Source organism: Acomys russatus, chromosome 3, assembly GCF_903995435.1.
Source record: "Acomys russatus chromosome 3, mAcoRus1.1, whole genome shotgun sequence".
Taxonomy (NCBI): domain Eukaryota; kingdom Metazoa; phylum Chordata; class Mammalia; order Rodentia; family Muridae; genus Acomys; species Acomys russatus.
Genome location: NC_067139.1, coordinates 6,501,566 through 6,520,147, shown reverse-complemented (window position 1 = coordinate 6,520,147; position 18,582 = coordinate 6,501,566). Strand labels below are relative to the sequence as shown.

The following is an 18,582-nucleotide window of genomic DNA, read 5'->3' as shown; positions in this document are numbered from 1 at the left end:
GACCTGCCTGGCTAACCTGTGACCAGCCATTACTTTATCGGGACAAAGGGTTAGGTGGCAGTGCACAGGACAAAGAGAAAGGTTTGGGTAGTGAGAGAGAAAAGCACAGCGGTGATGGGAGAGACCTCAGCAGTCATTCAGATGCATTGACTAGGGAGGGTACAGGCCCTGGAGAGAAGAAATACGAAGAATGCCAAACCCAGTGGCTGTCAGCTCTGCTCCTCAATCTCATCGACTGTTTCATAGAGACACTCAGGCAGATGGTGCAAAAGCACAGATCAGGAAGAGGAAAAATGGGGCTCCAAATGGCCAAAGATACCACTGTCCCCTTGAGGCCTCAAGGGCACTCAGATCAAAAGTTGCACCCTCTTCCTTGGGTAGCCAAATTTACTTAAGCTCCAACCAAATTGCTTCTTCCCATTGGCACACCCCATACTTTGGTTGGGTTACCATCAATCCTCGACAGTTTGTCAGTTTCTACGCTCTCTTTCTCCACCATAGCTACGGCCTTATTTCTCACTGCCCGCACCCCTTGCTTTCTTCACTTGCCTCCAGCCTCTATTGCTCATGTTGGTTCTCTGAAAAGAGAGTGATTTTTGTAAAATAATATCTTTGTTTAATTCACTGAGGAAAATGTTTGGGTTTCTTGTTTGGAAATTGTTATATCTGCCTAAGAGTAATGTTTAGGTTCAAAAAAGCACCTTAGTATGGTTTCAAATGTCTTGAATGACATGTGCCTACTTTGCCTGTTGCATTAGGACCTTCTGTGCCACTCCCATATTAAGGTCTGGCGGCGGCTCCATGAACAAAGCACACACCATAACACCTCACCTTCATTTCTCCCTTTACTTGACACACTCATCTCGGGCTTGCCTTCTCCTGGCATGAGGGCTGAAGTTGTCAAATTGACAGAATGTTGAGTTGCACCAGCGTGTTTGGGAAGGATTACCTTGACTGGGCTAATGGAGGAGGCGTACCTACCTACCCTAGAAGTGGATCCTTGACTGACTGAAAGGGAAGAAGCCAGTGGATTCCTAACATTTATTGCCAGCTTCTTGGCTACAGCAATGTAACCTGCTACATCAAGCTCCTGACATCACAACTTCCTTGTCATAGTGGACGGTATTCAGTGGAGTTGTGAACTGAAATAAGCCCTCCCCCATCAAATTGCTTTTTTTTGTTTTTGTTTTTGTTTTTGTTTTTTTGTTTTTTTTTCTTTTTTTTTATTAATTTATTCTTGTTACATCTCAATGTTTATCCCATCCCTTGTATCCTCCCATTCCTCCCCCCCCCCCATTTTCCCATTATTTCCCTCCCCTATGACTGTTCTTGAGGGGGATTACATCCCCCTGTATATTCTCATAGGGTATCAAGTCTCTTCTTGGCTACTTGCTGTCCTTCCTCTTTGTCAAGGTATTTTATCACAGAAACATGTAAAATAGCTAAAACACCTAGTTAGTCCCGTACAGTGGCTTGACAATGAATGGCCTTTGTAGGCTCATATAGTTGAATGTTTGGTTCCCAGTCAGTGGAACTATCTGGGAGGGACTAGGAGGCGTGGCCCTGTTGGAGGAGGTGTGTCGCTGAGAACAGGTTTTGGGGTTTCTAAAGCCTGCACCACTCCCAGTGTCACATTCTCTCTGCCTGCTACGGGGGGATCATATTCCCAGGCAGACCTTACTCCCTGAGTCAGCACAAACTGGACTGGATGAGGAAGTGGGGAGAGAACAAGAGGATCTAGGGAGTTGTGGGGAAGAGTGAATATGATTAAAATCTTAAGGAATTAATAAAATATCATTAAAAAAATCACTCTCAATGTTTTGGAAGGAGCCTCCCAGGTCACGGATCAAAGCCAGCTGACTGGAGTCACTCTGTGCTCTAGAGGACATAAGGTTCACTGCCCCAGTGTCAACCTTCATAGTCACCAAGCTCCTGCTGGCAGAAAACCTCCAAGTTTACACAAGTAAGTAGCATTTATACATGTAGCTTTGGCTTTCCATCTAGTAGTCAATGCCTCAAAGTTGTTGAAACCTAGAAAGCACCATGGGAGGGACTCTCACAAGAAAATGTGACAGTCTCGGAGCTACATGTATCTCAGTCCCTACAGACAACTGCAGAAGAACAAAAAGAGCAGCCTGGCTCTGCACCTGGGCGTCTCCTCAAGCCTCCATTAGATAGAAAGTTCTTTCAGGTTGCCATGGTATTAGTTTCACTCATCACAGTTTAGAAAACGCATTGAGAAATCAGGCTTAAAACATTAAATTACTTTTCATAAGACATATGCTTCTTATGCAATTAACAATACATTTGGCACTAGCAAGCTCTAATCTTAGAGGCATTTTTCTGCAACCATCAATCAGTTGATGGGAAATTAAATTTCTACTTGGCTTCTACTTTTCACATTCAATTCTCCAAGGCTAGATGTTGTATGATCTCCCTAAATACTAGTTTGCCTGTGATGAAAAGAGATTACACCCACAGAAAATCCTTGCACAGTAGATACATGTGTGTGTGTTTGTGTGTGTGAGAGAAGGGGTGGGGAGGGGAGGGAGAGAGAGATTAAGATTAAAAGGTTTTGTGGGAGGTCTTTTTGTTTGATTTGGATGCAAGCTCTCACTGTGTAGCCTTGGCTGGCATGGGACTCACTATGTCGACCCTGCTGGATGGTGCATTTTCTCACTGCGGACCATCCAATACACCCAGCATCTTCTTGTGGCATAGCAACACTCGTCTCCAAGCACCCGCGGAGGAAGCACCATCATGGCAAAAGCCCCAGACACTTCCCTTGTTTAACAGAAGAAAACTTGAGTCCAGCCAATGGAATTCCCCACACTTAAATCACTAACCAGTAACAGTGTCAGGTCACACCTTCAGAAACCAATGAAACTGGGAGTCCAGCAGAGAATGTTCCAGAACTCAGAGGACATGCTCAAGTTTCAGCTCAGTCTAACCTTTGGCCTAGCTGCCATTTTCCATTTCCCTCGTATCACTCCTTGACTTCAGTCTTGCACCTGTTCCACCTCAATTACATCTGAGCTCTCCTCCCCAAAGACATAGACATGGGTCATCACAGGGCTTCGGATGTGCAACCCAACGGGCAAGTTTTTATGTCATTGTCACCCACTCTCTTCTCTACAGTACACTGCCCAGGCAGCAGGTGGCAGCTGCTATTTCACAGAAGCACAGAGATGTCCACTTCCTTCTGCCTCCCACCACCAACCTAACATAGTGCCCAGAGTATGTCCAGACTATTATGAAATGTAGAAAGATGTCTCTCCACAAATTTTCCATTTTTCTCTGTATTTTTGCTTATTGTGTTGCATCTCTTAACATAAGACTGAAATGATCGATGTAGCTCTGAGGAACCTGGGCCACTTTCTAACCGCAGGAATAAGCCTAAAGGGAGTCTCTACCAAACTTGAGGTTTTGCAGGATTTGAGTATATAGTTCATTTCTGTCCCTTTGTTACTTAAGAGATTGTCCTCATACTTTAATATTAAACTAAGAAAAAATTTCCCAGTACCAAACTTTATTGTTTAAATATGATGTATAAAACACTTAACAAGTTAGGAATTCTTATTTCAGCCCCTTGGTCAATGTCATGTCTTTAGTTTACCACTAATAAGAGGAAACACACTGGGTGACTCATATAATAACCATCTCCCTCTGTGCGTGGCTTTGAAAAGAGGTCCAAAGGACAGTATCTGAGAAGAGCCGGCATGCTTACCCGGATATACGCATCCTGGTGGTGCTTAGCGAAATACAGCATGTTGTCCAGGGCCAGCATCCCAGGGGGGGTCTGCGTGAAGTCCATGGCAGGGTTGACATGATTCTGTGTAGAGAACAAAGATTTCTACCATTAGTTCGTCAGCAGATGTCATCAACACCAAAGAACCGAGATCTCAAGACTGAAGTGTCACGGGGTGAATGCCAAATAATAAAAAATGACGGCATTGCCTGCTTCCACGCCAATCTACGTGCACGGGAATTCTCCCAGCTCTTTAGGTCCAGGAAAGAACCAGCTTTTATTCATGGAGTTGACGGACCCAGTTAGAGATGAAATATTAAACTATAAAAGTAACACATTAAGAAAAAATAATTCGTGAGTTCTATTTATGATGGCGATACTGAAGTGAAACCGATGGCATTTGGGAGGGAAGATGTGGGGTGAAGCCACAGTCCTGTCATTTATGATAGAAGATGAATGATCCCAGGAAGCCACAACCTCCACTCATCTTAATCCTCATATGTGAGGCCAAGTAGGTTTGTGAACTGTCCAGGGGTAGACAGGACTCTAAGTCCAGGCAGTGGGCACAGTGTAGATGGGCACAGGGTTCTGATATTTGCTTGCCCCCAAGAAGTGTATCTAGCATGAGCTGCCACACACGACATGGGATGGCTTCATACAGTTATCCATAGGCGGGGTTGGAGCCTGACTGATCCACTCTCTAACATTAGTCACCACAAACAGCCCAGACCACATAGATCCAAGAAAACTATGGTTTAAAAAAATTTATACTAAAAAAAAGAATATTGCTAAAGACAAGCTGTTCTTACTGTGTAAAGATGCTGGCTTTTGTACACTGATTTTATAACCTTCAACCTTGCTGCATTCATATAGTACTGACAGGTAGGTTAGGGTTGGTGGTTGCTTTGTCTTCAGAGTTTTCTACTATAGGTGATAAACGACGTCATTTTCAAACTTAGAGAATATAACCTCTACTTTTCCAATATGAATGACTTCCTTTCTCTTACCTAATTGTTCCTGTTGGTACATCCAGTACCTTGTTGGATAAGAACTATGGAAATGGGTATACTGATCCACAAAATAAATTATAGTCATATGAGCTAATGTATTTGTTGAATCACTAGAATTAACGTTCCACAATTTATAACTACTTCTGAACATCATGTTGTGTGTGATAAAAATCACAGAGTATTGTCAGTGCAGAACATTTGCACAGAACCTATGGGAGTAGCCAACCAATATATCATCTATCCCAAGGCCCAACTGATGAGAAGAACCCACACATGACACTGCTTGGGCAACCAAGAACCAGAGACTAGATAGCCCAGAGACCTAGGGTAAAACAAAACACTACTGGTATGTATAAATAAATAAGTAAATAAATAAATAAAATATCAATAAAGTGGTTCCTAATGATATTCTGCTTTACTCATAGATCAGTGCCTTGTCCAGTCTTCATCAGAGAGGCTTTCTTCTGGCAGCAGATGGGAGCAGATGCAGAGCCCCTCCCCGCACCCAGACAGACATTATGCAGAGAGAGTCTAAATTGGATGTCTCCATCAAGTCTTTCCCTTCAGAGTTCAGGGGATTCCACGGAACAGGAGGCAGAAAGCTTGTATGAGCCGGAGGGGATGGAGGACACCAGGAGGACAAGGCCCTCTGAATCAACTAAGCAAGGCTCATAGGAGCTCACAGAAAAAGAAGCAGCAAAAACAGGGCCTACACGGGTCTGCACCGGGTCTTCTGTATACATATTATAGCTAATCACTTAGTATTTTTATGGGACTCCTGACTGTGAGAATGAATGCGTCTCTGACTCTTTTGTCTACTCTTGGGACGTTTTTCCTCCTGTAATGTTGCTGTGTTCAACTTCAATATGATAGATTTTTCTTCTTCTTCTTCTTCTTCTTCTTCTTCTTCTTCTTCTTCTTCTTCTTCTTCTTCTTCTTCTTCTTCTTCTTCTCCTCCGTTTCTTATTATGTTTTATTTTGTCCTGTTTGGGTATCTCTTAGAGGCCTGTCCTTTTTTAATGAAAGAACAGAAAGGAAGTGGATCAGAGGAGAGGGGAGGTGGGGAGGACCTGGGAGGAGTTGAAGGAGGGGAAACTATAATCAAGATACATTGTATGAGAATCTATTTCAATAAAAATTTTTTAAAGAAAGAAAAATTAAATTCAATCTCCAAATCATCAAATATAGTGGCTTTTTTTTTTTTTTTTTTTTTTTTTTTTTGCCTTGGTGTCAGTCTTGGCCTCCTTAAAATCTATGTAATTTGCATGAAACAATTATTTTCACAGTATATCTGAATACTTTCTAATAAAAAGTTTTACTAGGGAAACTTTGGTCGATAGTGAGTCCTTCTAACCTTAGTATCAGAAAACCTTCTTTCTGCGTCAAGGTTCAAACCACCTACAGTTCCCCACATTTGAATAATGTGTTCATTTGAACAAGAGTTCATGTCACCTGTCTTTCCCAGGATGATCTGACGTTTAATGTAAGAACTAATAAAGAACATCTAAAATCTCGGGAGAGTGGTTCTGCCTGTAGCCCAGAGTTCCTGTTTCAAAGCGTCTAGTGCATCATGTGTATGCAGTGGGCTGTATTATCACAATGGTTTGGATGTTATTATGACATTCCATCCTGATTCATGTGATAAAACATTGTCAAGCTTGTAAAATACTGAGGATCAACTACTGATGAGAAAGATGTACCTAGCTAATGAAATTAATATGACTAAAAATCATTTAGCATTTCAAACAGTGCAGTTCAGGCGTATTTTTTAGTTATGTCTTTTTCTATATCTATGTATGGCTTTGTGCACTTGTGAGTGCCGGTGACTTCAGAGGACAGAAGGCATTGGAACGCCTAGAGCTGGCATGGCAGCCGGTTATGAGCCACCCAATATGGTGCTGGGAACTGAACCCTAGCCTTAGAAAGAGCAGCTCACACTCCTCTAACCACTGAGCCATCTTTCCAACTCCAGTTCAGTCATAATTTGATATTTATTGGCATGAGAGGGTCCAACTAATATCCAACTGAAAAAAAATCAAAGTACCTGAAATAACTCAAAAAATATTTCAACAAATTTAGTTATTTAATTAAAAATAGTAGAACTTAGCCCATGTAGACAAACTGATTACTCTGACACTGCTGGTTTTCCTGAGCCTGGGTGACATCACACGGACTGCGACTCTCTGAGTAGTTTAAGGTGCCACTGCCATCTACACTTGGTGAACCTTGAATTTTACCACATCCTCATCAAGCAGATGCTGTGCTGTCCTTGTGGACTTATGAGAAACAGGCTAGATGCCTCCAGAAGCCTAGCAGGACCTCAAAGCATGGCTTTAGCCAAGTCTTGGTAATGTCTTTTTTGGACACTATACCTCAACCACGTTCTGTTCCTGCATTTTCTCTTTCCTGGTGAACACATTTACTTTGCTACTTCTGGCATTTGGACTAAAAGGAGTTTCTTTCACAAAGGTATAGGCTATCCAGTTTTAGCCGCGATGTAGCACAGGCTAGCCAACAAGGCAGAGTGGTACAAAAGAGAACAAAACGCAATACTCACTTCATAGCTACTTCTAGTATTCATCTATCCATCCATTGTAATGGTAGATAAATAGGAAAGCAAGTTCTGCCTGGCTGTGCAATCTCAGTTACTCAGGTGGTTGAGGCAGGAGGATCCCAAGGTTAAGGTTTGTCTGGCCTATAGAGGGAATTCAAAGCCATCTTGAACAACTGAATGAGGCCTGTCTCAGAAGCATTATAGAGAGTTAAGAACTTACCTGAGTGTTAGGATACTTGCCTAGAATGTATGAAGCCCCCCTCCAATCTCTAATACTAAAGAAAAGGAACTCAACTGAAAGAAAAATAACTTCTCTGAATTCTGAATCTAATCCTAACAGCCTGCTAGAAGTATTATTAAGGGAGTTGACTAAGAGAATCCTCCAATAACGTAAGAGTCATCACTCTCGCTTAAATTTTACATCTAGGACCCTTGATGCTTGCTTACTCCCATCAATCAATCATCTTCTTTCTTGGCCATATAACGTGCCCACTACATAGAGTGCTGGTATTCAGAGGGTCCTCATAGTGAAAGGAAGAGAGGGGGATGGAGGGAAGCAGTCAGAGATGGAGCAGAGAGCTGTATAAACCTACGCACAGTTTCAGCTTCCTTCCATCACCTCCAGATTACTTTTGTATTACCTAATCTAATGCCAACACTATGAAAAAGCGCTGTAATGTGTTGTTAGCGAAGAAAGTAAAAGGGTCTATTTATGTTTGGTACAGAATAAACTCCCTTCAAGCATTTTCAACCCATGGCTGACTGAATCTGTGGACAAGCAACCCATGGGTGCAGAGGGCTGACTGCAATCGATGTTTAGAGCTCCTTTAAGGCTCCATGTAGCCAGGTGGTAGATAACAAAGTCACACATCACGCTGCAGATGTTGCGCAAAGTGTCCCCATCACACCTTCACCGGGTCCGTGAGGTTATGATCTATCTTCTTGCAAGGCCGCAACAGTTTGAGTAGATTGTCAGTTCCAGAGCCAGAGGCGGAACCCAGGGTGTAAATATGAGGCAGAATCTTGTGTGGTCAGGATGCTGGTCAATCTGACATTGCTGCAGATTTCACAAAGACATCCAGTGCAGGTCCCTCACTGTCAGCGCTTCTCAGGGCACATTATCCCCTCAGGCAGAATGGGCCTGTGGTGTATCCTATTTAAGCAGGAACTATGTTTCCATCCCTCCTGGACTCTGTAGCAGACCAGATTCTCTGTGCCCTGCTGGTCTTCAACAAATAGACTCTTGCTACACAGAAGACAATTAGAAAATTGCTTTTGATTACTCAGCAAATTTTTCTAATTAAGAAACATCACTGTACTTTACATGAAGAATATTCTATTTTGTAGACGGATGAACTGATTCCAGGTGAGATGGTTCCAGTCTCCTGATGATATGTTGGTGTCTGTTCTTTTTTTTTTTTTTTAATATATTTTATTTATTCATATTACATCTCAATTGTTATCCCACCCCTTGTATCCTCCCATTCCTCCCTCCCTCCCTCCCATTTTCCCCTTACTCCCCTCCCCTATGACTGTGACTGAGGGGGACCTCCTCCCCCTGTGTATGCTCATAGGGTAGCAAGTCTCTTCTTGGTAGCCTGGTGTCTGTTCTTTAATAGGGAGTAAAATCATTTTACATCCATAGAATTTTTTGATAACAAGAAAAGGAATGGAACTACAGGCCTAAATATTTGAAAGTTTTCTGTATTGTCACAAAAAAAGAAAAAAAAAGAAAAAAGAAATATGCAAGACCTCAGCAAGGCCAAAAGCTGGGCCACTCCTTCCTCATTGATGAGACGCTCTGCGTATAGATTTATTTTCTTTTCTTGTTCTACGTTATTTCTTCCACCTGCCTTGAAAAGGAAGGCATAAGGCTTTGATGAATAGCCTGCTAGTTCCTCTTGTTTTACTGCAAGGAGTGTGCACCTCTGTGCCTTCTTCTGGGATGTCATGTGTTAGCTCCCGAGGAAGTGGTGCCCTGTGAGGCACAGCAGACCGCACTCAGCTCCCAGCGGATGTGTGAATACCTTTGGCACATGCACTTCTACCGTGTACCTACACTTGGGGCCAGCAGGCCTTGTGCTCTCCCAAGGGCCTTACTAGAGAACCGGCGGCTGGATTCACAACCACCAGAATCCAATTTGTTAGCACTGTCTGAGTCAAGAACTTGCAACTATAACAAATTCTCTGGCAATCTCCCTGCTGCTGGTTGGGGGACCTCACTTGGAGACCTGCTGGAAGGTACAATAGCTCATCTCCAACTACACAGGCAGGATTGGAAGATGGGAAACTGGTTCTCCCAATATCCGGAATCCCATACACGATCTACTACATCACATTGAATTCACTGGATCAACATGAATCCACATGCCTTGCACCTGGTATGTGTTTAGGCTGTTCATTTTTAAATGAATTTTTTAACACCTTGACCGGAAGTGGTAATCGGTCAATATTGTCTACCCTCAGCTGCCTCCTGGTTGGGGAGACAGAGCTGGTAAGAGCCTGAATGATTTTTAAATGATCTGTGTTTTTCAATTACCAATGCCATGCGAGTCCTTCATTAGTGCGGATAATAAAGAGATGATTACAATAATGCCTGCCAGATGGCATATCATGGGGAAAACCTTGGAGGATTTAGGAGTTAATATTTGTGCTATACGAGGGTCTACATTTGTTCAACAAATATAGCATTATAAGCAACCTTTAAAACAAATCACATTGAGTGAATATTCATTCAGGCATAGAACATTCAGACATTGTTTAATCAGGCAGTAGAAGGGCATGCTCTCCAGGGGGAAGGAGGGTCACACAGGAGCTGGAAGCAATATGCTGCTCTCTTCACCTCCTCACTCAGGAGCACTAAATGCATGATATTTCATCAAGCTCTGTAGGCTAGAAGAGAGCCCAGAATATAGCTGGAAATTCACTGGGGGGAGCTGTTAAAAATCCCAATGTGCAGCATATACTCCAAATTAGAGAGAAGCTAACTGGGAGCTAAGCAATTAGATTCTTAAACTTCACGCGTGATTATGATGCCCCAAAGACACTAACAGCCACTTTTCCAGACCACTGATTCTCAAACTGGAGGGAATGTCAGAACCTCCCTGAGGCTGGGGTAAAGGCTGCTGTTTCTGGTTCAGTGGGATCGGGCAGAGCTCAAGAACGGCATAAAAATGAAGCTGTGTGGAAAGGTATGATGACCCCATCCTGAGGAAAGTAATGTAAGTGGTAGAGGGGCTACTGACGACATGCGAGAAAGACAGGAGTTCATAAGACTAAAGGTTTAAGTGGAGATATAGCGATTGGGGAGAGGAGAAGGTATGGAGTAGGTTAGCCAAAGCTCAATATATATAAAGAAACCTTATTGAAATGAGTATATATGCTAATGTAATTTCTTTATCAAAAAGTAGTTTAAACAAAAGGACCCTACATGGATGGACTATGCCGATCGCAGAAGACAGGGTTGTTAGCTGAAAATCTCACAGCCAGGCACAGGAGACCCCACTACAGGCTATTGGTCAGAGTGGCTCCAGAGGTACCCAAAATAGCACACAGGCTACCGCTATTGCTCTTGGCTATACACCGTAACTACATGATTAGACCTTTTTTTCGCTGAAGACACCACTCACTTTGGCTTCATGCTGACCAGGAAACTCTCTTCCTGCCAGAAACAGCATCTTACTCAGCGCTGGGCCTTACCTTCTGCAACCCTGACCTGCCTGGAAAGCTATCCTCTGGTGAAATAGTGGTAGGACATTTGTGAAGATAACCAACTGCTTTCTGCCTGAATATATGTCTGCTCTACAAGAGAGGTGTCTGTCACTGTAAATCTGGTGAAAAGGTGATGACAAGGGAGATCACAGGCCTTAGGGAAGAAACTACTGTTTTTTTTTTTCTTCTAAATGTTCACACTGTCATACTGTCTACTAAATATTTATGTTTATAGTCATAGTTTTATTCTGTCAACTTTTGTCAGAGAAGTTTCTTTAGACATAAGAAAATGGTTATTTCAGAGATTCATAACTAGTCAAAGCACTGTGAGTGTTCAACAGTGGGTGGGTGACCCACATCAGCCTCGTTTCAGCCACGGCTCAGAGAAAACACACGAGTCAGAGCTGAGACGGGGAGGAGAGGGCTGTGCAGTCCTGGCCTGTAGACATGACATGGCTATTCACAGCAGCTGGGAATGTCTGAACAAGATGGAGGGGACTCTCCCCTTGGCAAAGGAGCAACTGACGGCTGCTGAGGGAGGAGGGGCCACTCTCCTTTGAGGATGTGGTGGCTGGCAGGTTGTCCATGTCCACTGGACAGTATTAATTGGACTTGGGGGGTTAGTAATAGAATAAGGAGGGCATGATGTCGGGGAAGAGACGAGTGGGTGGAGGGAGTCAGTGGGAAATGAATATGATTAAAATTCACTGTATGAACGTATAAAAATCTCTAAGAATAAATAAAAATATTACTAAAAATAAAAGTTTTTAAATCAAATGAAAAGTTAAAAGTATTTTCTCTTTATCAAAACAATTCAGGTTTCTTGTTAACAAACGGGAAAAATGCCTAAGAACAAAAACGAATAAATAAAGCTCTCAATCTCACAACTCAAAAGAATTATGTTAAATTTCGCTGTATATTTTCCAAATACATTGTGATGGTTTGAATAGGGATGGTCCCCATAGAGTCATGTATTTGAATGCTTGGCCCATAGGGAGTGGCACTTAGGAGGCGTGGCCTTGTTGGAGTAGTTGTGGCCTTGTTGGATGAAGTGTGTCACTGTGGGGGCAGGCTATGCCCAGTGTGGCAGTCTCCGTCTGCCGCCTGTGGCTCCTCTAGCACATGTCTGCCCACACGCTGCCATGCTTCACACCATGATGACAATGGACTAACCGTATGCAACTGTAAGCCAGCCTCAATTAAATGTTTTCCTTTGTAAGAGTTGCCTTGGTCCTCTCCTAACCCTATGAGCATATACAGGGGGAGGAGGTCCCCCTCAGTCACAGTCATAGGGGAGAGAGTAAGGGGAAAATGGGAGGGAGGAAGGGAGGATACAAGGGATGAGAAAACAATTGAGATGTAATATGAATAAATTAATAAAATATATTAAAAAATGTTGCCTTGGTCATGGTGTCACTTCACAACAATAAACTAAGACATATATATATGTGTATTGTTTAAAGTTTCCAGGTGTGCAGGTGTACTGAAATAAAATTCAGCAACATGTACTTTGAAAAGTACTTATTAATTCACAACTGAAATGCAAATTGTAAAACAAGAGCTAAATCCTTTTATGATCAGCAGTGTTCTAAAACCACCCTAACCAAATGCAGGGAGGCAGGGATCTCTGTCCTTGCTGATGTAGTTGGACCCTCCATGTCCTGTATCAGATACTGGGACAGGCAGCAACTTTTACCGCAATGGCTGCTCTAGGCAAGGCAGAACACACACTCAGAGCACAGCTCACAACTCTGTTGGTTTCAATCATTTGCATAATGCGACTCTTAAAAGTGTTTGACCTCACAATTTCCGACATAGGCCAGTGTCTCCAACAAGTATCATTGAGGGATTTTCTATTCTAGTCTTGACCCCTCTCCATTAAATGTAGGAAGAGTTTTGCTGGTGGTAGCTCATGATTGTGATGGCAGCAAGTTCGAGGCCAGCCTGGACTGCAAAAGGACTCTCAGGCCAGCACGGATAAATAAACAAAAACTCAACAAGAAGATAGCGTAAAAGACAGCCTGTCTAATCTTACAGTGGGAGAGAGCAAACATGAAGAGAAACAGAAACATGGCTGACCTGGTGTGGGCACTGAGAATGGGGCATCGTGCCGGGAGCTGAATTCAGGATTTCAGATAATCCTCCAAGTCCCCTGACACGGTTAGAAAAGGGGATGAGTGCTAGTCTCATCTTCCGGGTGAGGGTCAGGACTTGAGACTGCGGCAAAGTCTCAGTTACTAAAGGTGACCACCTTGGCAATTTCTTAGGGATTTTTTTTTTTACATTTTTTTCTAACTTAGGTTCAAAAAAGCTTCAGAAAATAGGAAGCAAAAAGGACTTGATGAGAGAAATGTAACAACAGTCTTGAGAAACTGAAGCATATCCCTACAGAACAGAGGAAATCTGGCCTACGAATAATTCATGAGAACCCAGTTCCTCATCATTAAAATTTGATTCTTTGAGTAACTCACAAAGGATCCTCATGAAAGAAACACCCAGGATGAAGCCAAAGATCCAGGCTCCAGCATTTCCACCTCACGTAGCCCCTCTCCCCTTCTCTCAGTTGCTGCTCCTTCCCTTCGTGCCTGGACTCCTGAGGACCTCTGCAGACCTCTTGAAGTCTCCCCACCCAGAAGCCACCTCCAGGCCTCAACTCCGGCTCTACATCCCCTTGATAACTTCAAACTAAACTGTTGGACAATGAAGTCTAGTTGAGCTGATCTGCGGATTGTCTCCAGTTACCACGGAACCAAGAAAGCCTCCTCCCTTGGGGATGCTGCCCAGCCCAAGGAGCTCTATATCCACACACAGTGCTAAGAGTTAAAACTACAGGGGAGGCTCTACATCTAGAAAGGTACTGACATGCACACATATATGTGTATACGCATATGCACTCACACACGACTTGCATCTTGTGACCACATGTATAAGACTCTTCATCAAGGGACTGGGAAGACGTCTCTATGGTTAAGAACATGCACTGCTCTTGCAAAGGACATGAGTTCGGTCCCCAACACCCACATCAGGCAGTTCACCGCTACCTGTGACTCTAGCTCTAGGGGATCACATGCCTGCATTTGTGTGCATATACTCATCCCATATATACACACATGATAAAAAATAAAACATTTTTTAAAAGAACCCTTCATCAAAAATATCCATATTTGGGGCCAGTGGCATGGCTCAGTGGGTAAAGGTGCCTCTCAGCAGGACTGCTGAACCAAGTTCCATCTCCGGGACCCTCAAGTTAGAATAAAGAACTAATCCCCTGAGTTGTCCTCTACCTTCCACGTGTGTGTGCATGTAAGTACACATACTAAACACAAACAAATACACATTTAAAATCTGTACTTCAGGTAAAAAAAAATGTTGATTTAAATTAGTTGTAAAACATCAAGAAAAGCTCCACTCTCTTATGCATACAATTCAGGAGACCCTGGGTTGACTCACTTCATTATCTCGAAGACACGGGTAGACACTGACTAGAAAGATAAACAGAAGCACAGTTTATTTGGTGTGTTGATTCAATAAGCAACACACAGAATCACCATAAAAACTCAATTAAAATGCCTTGGGAATAAATTTCCTTTAAAATGAAGCTGGATAAAGGTTTTTTAAAAAAGCCTTCATGAATAAGGAAATTGCTGTCAGGGTTTATAAAGATACCCACATTTTTTTTTCTACTCAGTCAAGCACATATGGGAGTATGAACAATCCAAAGAAGACTGTGCATTCTGGGTAACATCCCTCTCTCTCATCTGTCCTCACCTCCAAGCTCCTTTTTGCCCCGTTTTCTTTCACAAGCATGTCTTCATCACTTCAAAACCAGGGGTGGAGTAGGAGTGGTCTCCAGTCCTGTTCAGTTTCTCCACCTCATCTCCAGGATGGGCACAGGCTAAGCCAGGCAGCAAAGAACACACTACCGAGTAGCCATCATCACAGAACAGGCCTTGTCTATCCATCGCCAACCCCTCTTCTGTCCATCTGTCTTGGCAGCTTCTGGTACAGAAAAGCCATTGGCATGAGAAACCAAACCTGCCGAGAGGGACCCAGGAGCCCATCGTGCCCCAGCTGCTATCTATACCAAGACATCCTTCCAGGCTTTGGTTATGATAGCAGAAAGGCTTGGATGGTGCCAACAGCAGGGACATCATTGTGGGAGCAGATGTTGAAACATTCTTAGCATGTTCATGGCTGCCAAGCACTGATCCAAGATGGAGGGGTGGAGTGGAGACAGAATGTAGCTCAAGAGCCTAACTGGGTCCATTATTTGTTTTATACAGATGTGCATCTAGGTTCCTTTTTTTCCATTTATACTTTTAAATAGATTTTTTTAAAAAATAGATCAGAGAAAAAATCTGTGGTCTGCAGATTACATGGAATTCAATTCCCATGTCTATAATGACAGTGTTTTTGGAACTCAATCACGCTCATTTGTCTAGGGATGATTTGTAATGAAGACCGTCACATGGCTAACAAAGCCTAAACATTTGTCACCTGGCCTTTATGGAAAGCATTAGCCAGGCATTGTTATAAACACTGGGTCTTCAGAAACAGAAGACAAAACCACACACAGTTCTCTCTAATGAAAAATTAAAATTCTAGTATTTCACTCACCAGAATCCTGGTTCTCCTGTAAGAGTCCAGAGTGTTTACCAAGTACTGTAATGACAGCACACATTCCCAGGCGTTTAACTAGACACACTCTAGACTGAAAATGCTACTCTGAAAGGAATGGTTTTGGCATCCCTCCCCGTCACTGAAGGCCCCTTCCTTTCCCCTGCCAGCTACCGTCATGGTGTCTTGAGCACCCAGCCAAGTGTGTCTGAACCCATTTCCAATGCTGTCTGAAAGGGAACTTCAGATAGAAAAGACTGCCTGTAACTTGTTAGGTTTAGGTTGTGTCCGGTAAGCACTCTCCTCATGTATCCTTTTGTAGAACTTCCCAAACATGGCAGAGTTTGGTTCCTTTCCCACAACAAGCTCATTTTAAATATTAACAAACCCTGGAGTAGAGAGGTTAACCATCGTGCCCACAGTCACATTAAGCAGAGTCCTGGGATTTGAATCAATGACACATGGTCTATGTGCTAAAATCACACCTTATAGAAAGCATCCGTTAGCCACACAGTGGAGTAGCTATTTCCAGATGTCTGACCTTTTTCTGTTAATGTTCATAGAGTGGTTGTTACATCTGATAAAGCAGAAGGGTAAATTGATGTTTACTATATTTCTGTACAATTTCTATAGTGGTACATGTTACTTCTTATGTGTTTTATCCATAATTTGTTTCTATTCTTATTATATAAATCAAGATAGATATTTCATAATTTTACTTTAAATGCATAAAAAAGATAAGGGGAATTCACCAGGATACTAATAATGACAGGAAGATGGAAAATGTCTTGGGGTCCATATTTTCCTAATGAAGGTACATTGATTTTTTTTTAACTTATCTTTGACTAGGGTGTTACACAGCATTCTAACAAGAAAACAAATTCATTCCACAGCAGAACATGAAAAATAGCCTGGCTCTCCAGCTGCCTCCTTCCTGCTCCAGTCTTTCCTGAGAACTTCTCTGCGGGTCAGTATCCAACTGTACCAGAGAGACGTGCTTTGTCAGAAAGTGGCACAGATGCAAACAGCATTTCAGTCACCATGGGTGGACAGGATGTCTTTGTGTGTGTGTGTGTCTGTGTGTGTGTGTGTGTGTGTGTGTGTGTGTGTGTGTGTGTGTGTGAGAAAGAGGGGGGGACCTCTATAGGATCACCACCCTCACCATAAGCGCAATCCCAGATCCCCTCTTCACTTGGGCTGTACCAGGATGTCTGTCAATTTGCATGACCTGCCAGGGTATATGGCCCAAGAGAAATGAAGGGACCACCATCCTGTATCCTGACCCTTTCAGCCAGCCCATCCGGACAGGTCCCAGTTCATCCAGTTAATCAGAACCGTAAGATCAGGGCTCCAGCCTGGGGTATCACTACAACACCAACAATACACTCTTGCTCCAGCTTCCAGGGATGGCCTGGAAGTGCTGGGAACTAACAACAGGATCCTGCTGTCACTTTCCAACTCCAGAGCTCTCCAACCTATAAGTACACAGGGCTCACAAGCATGTAGAGGGAAGCAACCAAGCCACCAGGCAGTGGCTGACTGGTGAGGCCAAAGCAACTGCAAAGGGAATCAGTCAGGCAAGGCTGCGAGTAAAAGACCAGGGAGATGGGCTGGAGAGATGGCTCAGTGGTTAAGAGCACTGTCTGCTCTTCCAAAGGTCCTGAGTTCAATTCCCAGCAACCACATGGTGGCTCACAACCATCTATACTGAGATCTGGTGCTCTCTACTGGTGTGTGCAAGCTAACATGAAGGCAGAACACTATAAATAATAAATAAATAAATCTTAAAAAAAAAAAAAAAAAAAAAAGACCAGGGAGACTGCCATGGTTTTAGATTGATCATCAGAATGATCTGTAAGTTGACTTTTTAAACTGCACTTGTGATACCACACTATAAAACTAGCATTCTGGGAGGAAGGCCTCGAAGTTCTGTCTTGTGATCATGACCTGGCTATTGCACTCTCGCACTCACCGCAGCAGCCGTGGCTACTACATGAGGCTTATACAAGACTGGGCCGATGTCCACTCAGTTCTGGGTGGAGAATGGATACATAAGGTCAGTGGTGGTTAGTCAGTTTGATGTGACTGGAAAGACAGAGTCTCTATTAAAGGGCTGCCTCCAACAGGCCAGCCTGTGGGCACATCTGTAGTGTACTAATTGATGGTTCCAGTACTGGTGGAACCATCCCTAACAGCTGGGCATGAGCTATGTAAAAAAAAGAGGAAGTTGACTGTGAGCTTGAGAGCCAGCGCATGATTTCTGCTTCCAGTACTGCCCCCGCTTCTTCCCAAGGTCAGCGATAATCCTGTAAACCAAAGTGAACCCTTTCCTCCCATGCTGGTTTTGCTTAGCATTTTATCACGGCAACAGAAACTAACCTAGGACAAGGTCCAATCACTCCCCCAGGAACCACTGGCAGCTATCGGGTGCTAACGAGCAGAACAGACACTGGAGAGTGAGACAAGTGGATAGGATCGTACTCATTCTCAGGCGGGCAGCCCTGGCTAAACTTGTAAATTGCAAACGATAAAGACATGATAGTGGGGGCAGGACTTGTTGGGAAGATGGGGGATCAGGTGAAGCGGATGAGAAAAGCTGAAGGTGGGGACATGAGTGTCACCAGAGTGGGTTATATGCCTCTAAGAAGTTGTCAAAGGATGCATTGAAAATAAACGCAGCAGAGAGGGCCAAGGCCAGCAGTTGTGTTTCACCCCATAAAAATCTGCCCAGCCACACATAGAGCCGTGCACCTTCCTCAGGCTGGGAGTAAGATCTGAGACAACTACCAACAGAAGCAATAAATCCCCCCAAAAGAATGAGAAGTGTTGGAAATGTTAAGTAAATACCATGGAGATGCCAAGTGGCCCCTAACCTTAGCAAGAGGATTAAATGGAATTAAGAACTACTATTTACTTTAAAGCTTTCGTTTGTATTGGTGACC

General features: G+C 43.3%; 1 protein-coding gene across 7 annotated transcripts in view; it reads right to left on the bottom strand.

Annotated features, from left to right (window-relative positions):
- The window catches only part of Elmo1 (engulfment and cell motility 1), a 510,606-nt gene that overhangs the window by 253,648 nt on the left and 238,376 nt on the right, over positions 1-18,582 (bottom strand). For all 7 annotated transcript variants that reach the window (XM_051168294.1, XM_051168265.1, XM_051168256.1 and 4 more), the window contains one exon: positions 3,728-3,832. In XM_051168294.1, coding sequence (XP_051024251.1) covers positions 3,728-3,832 — 105 coding nt within the window. The remainder of the gene's footprint in view (positions 1-3,727; positions 3,833-18,582) is intronic.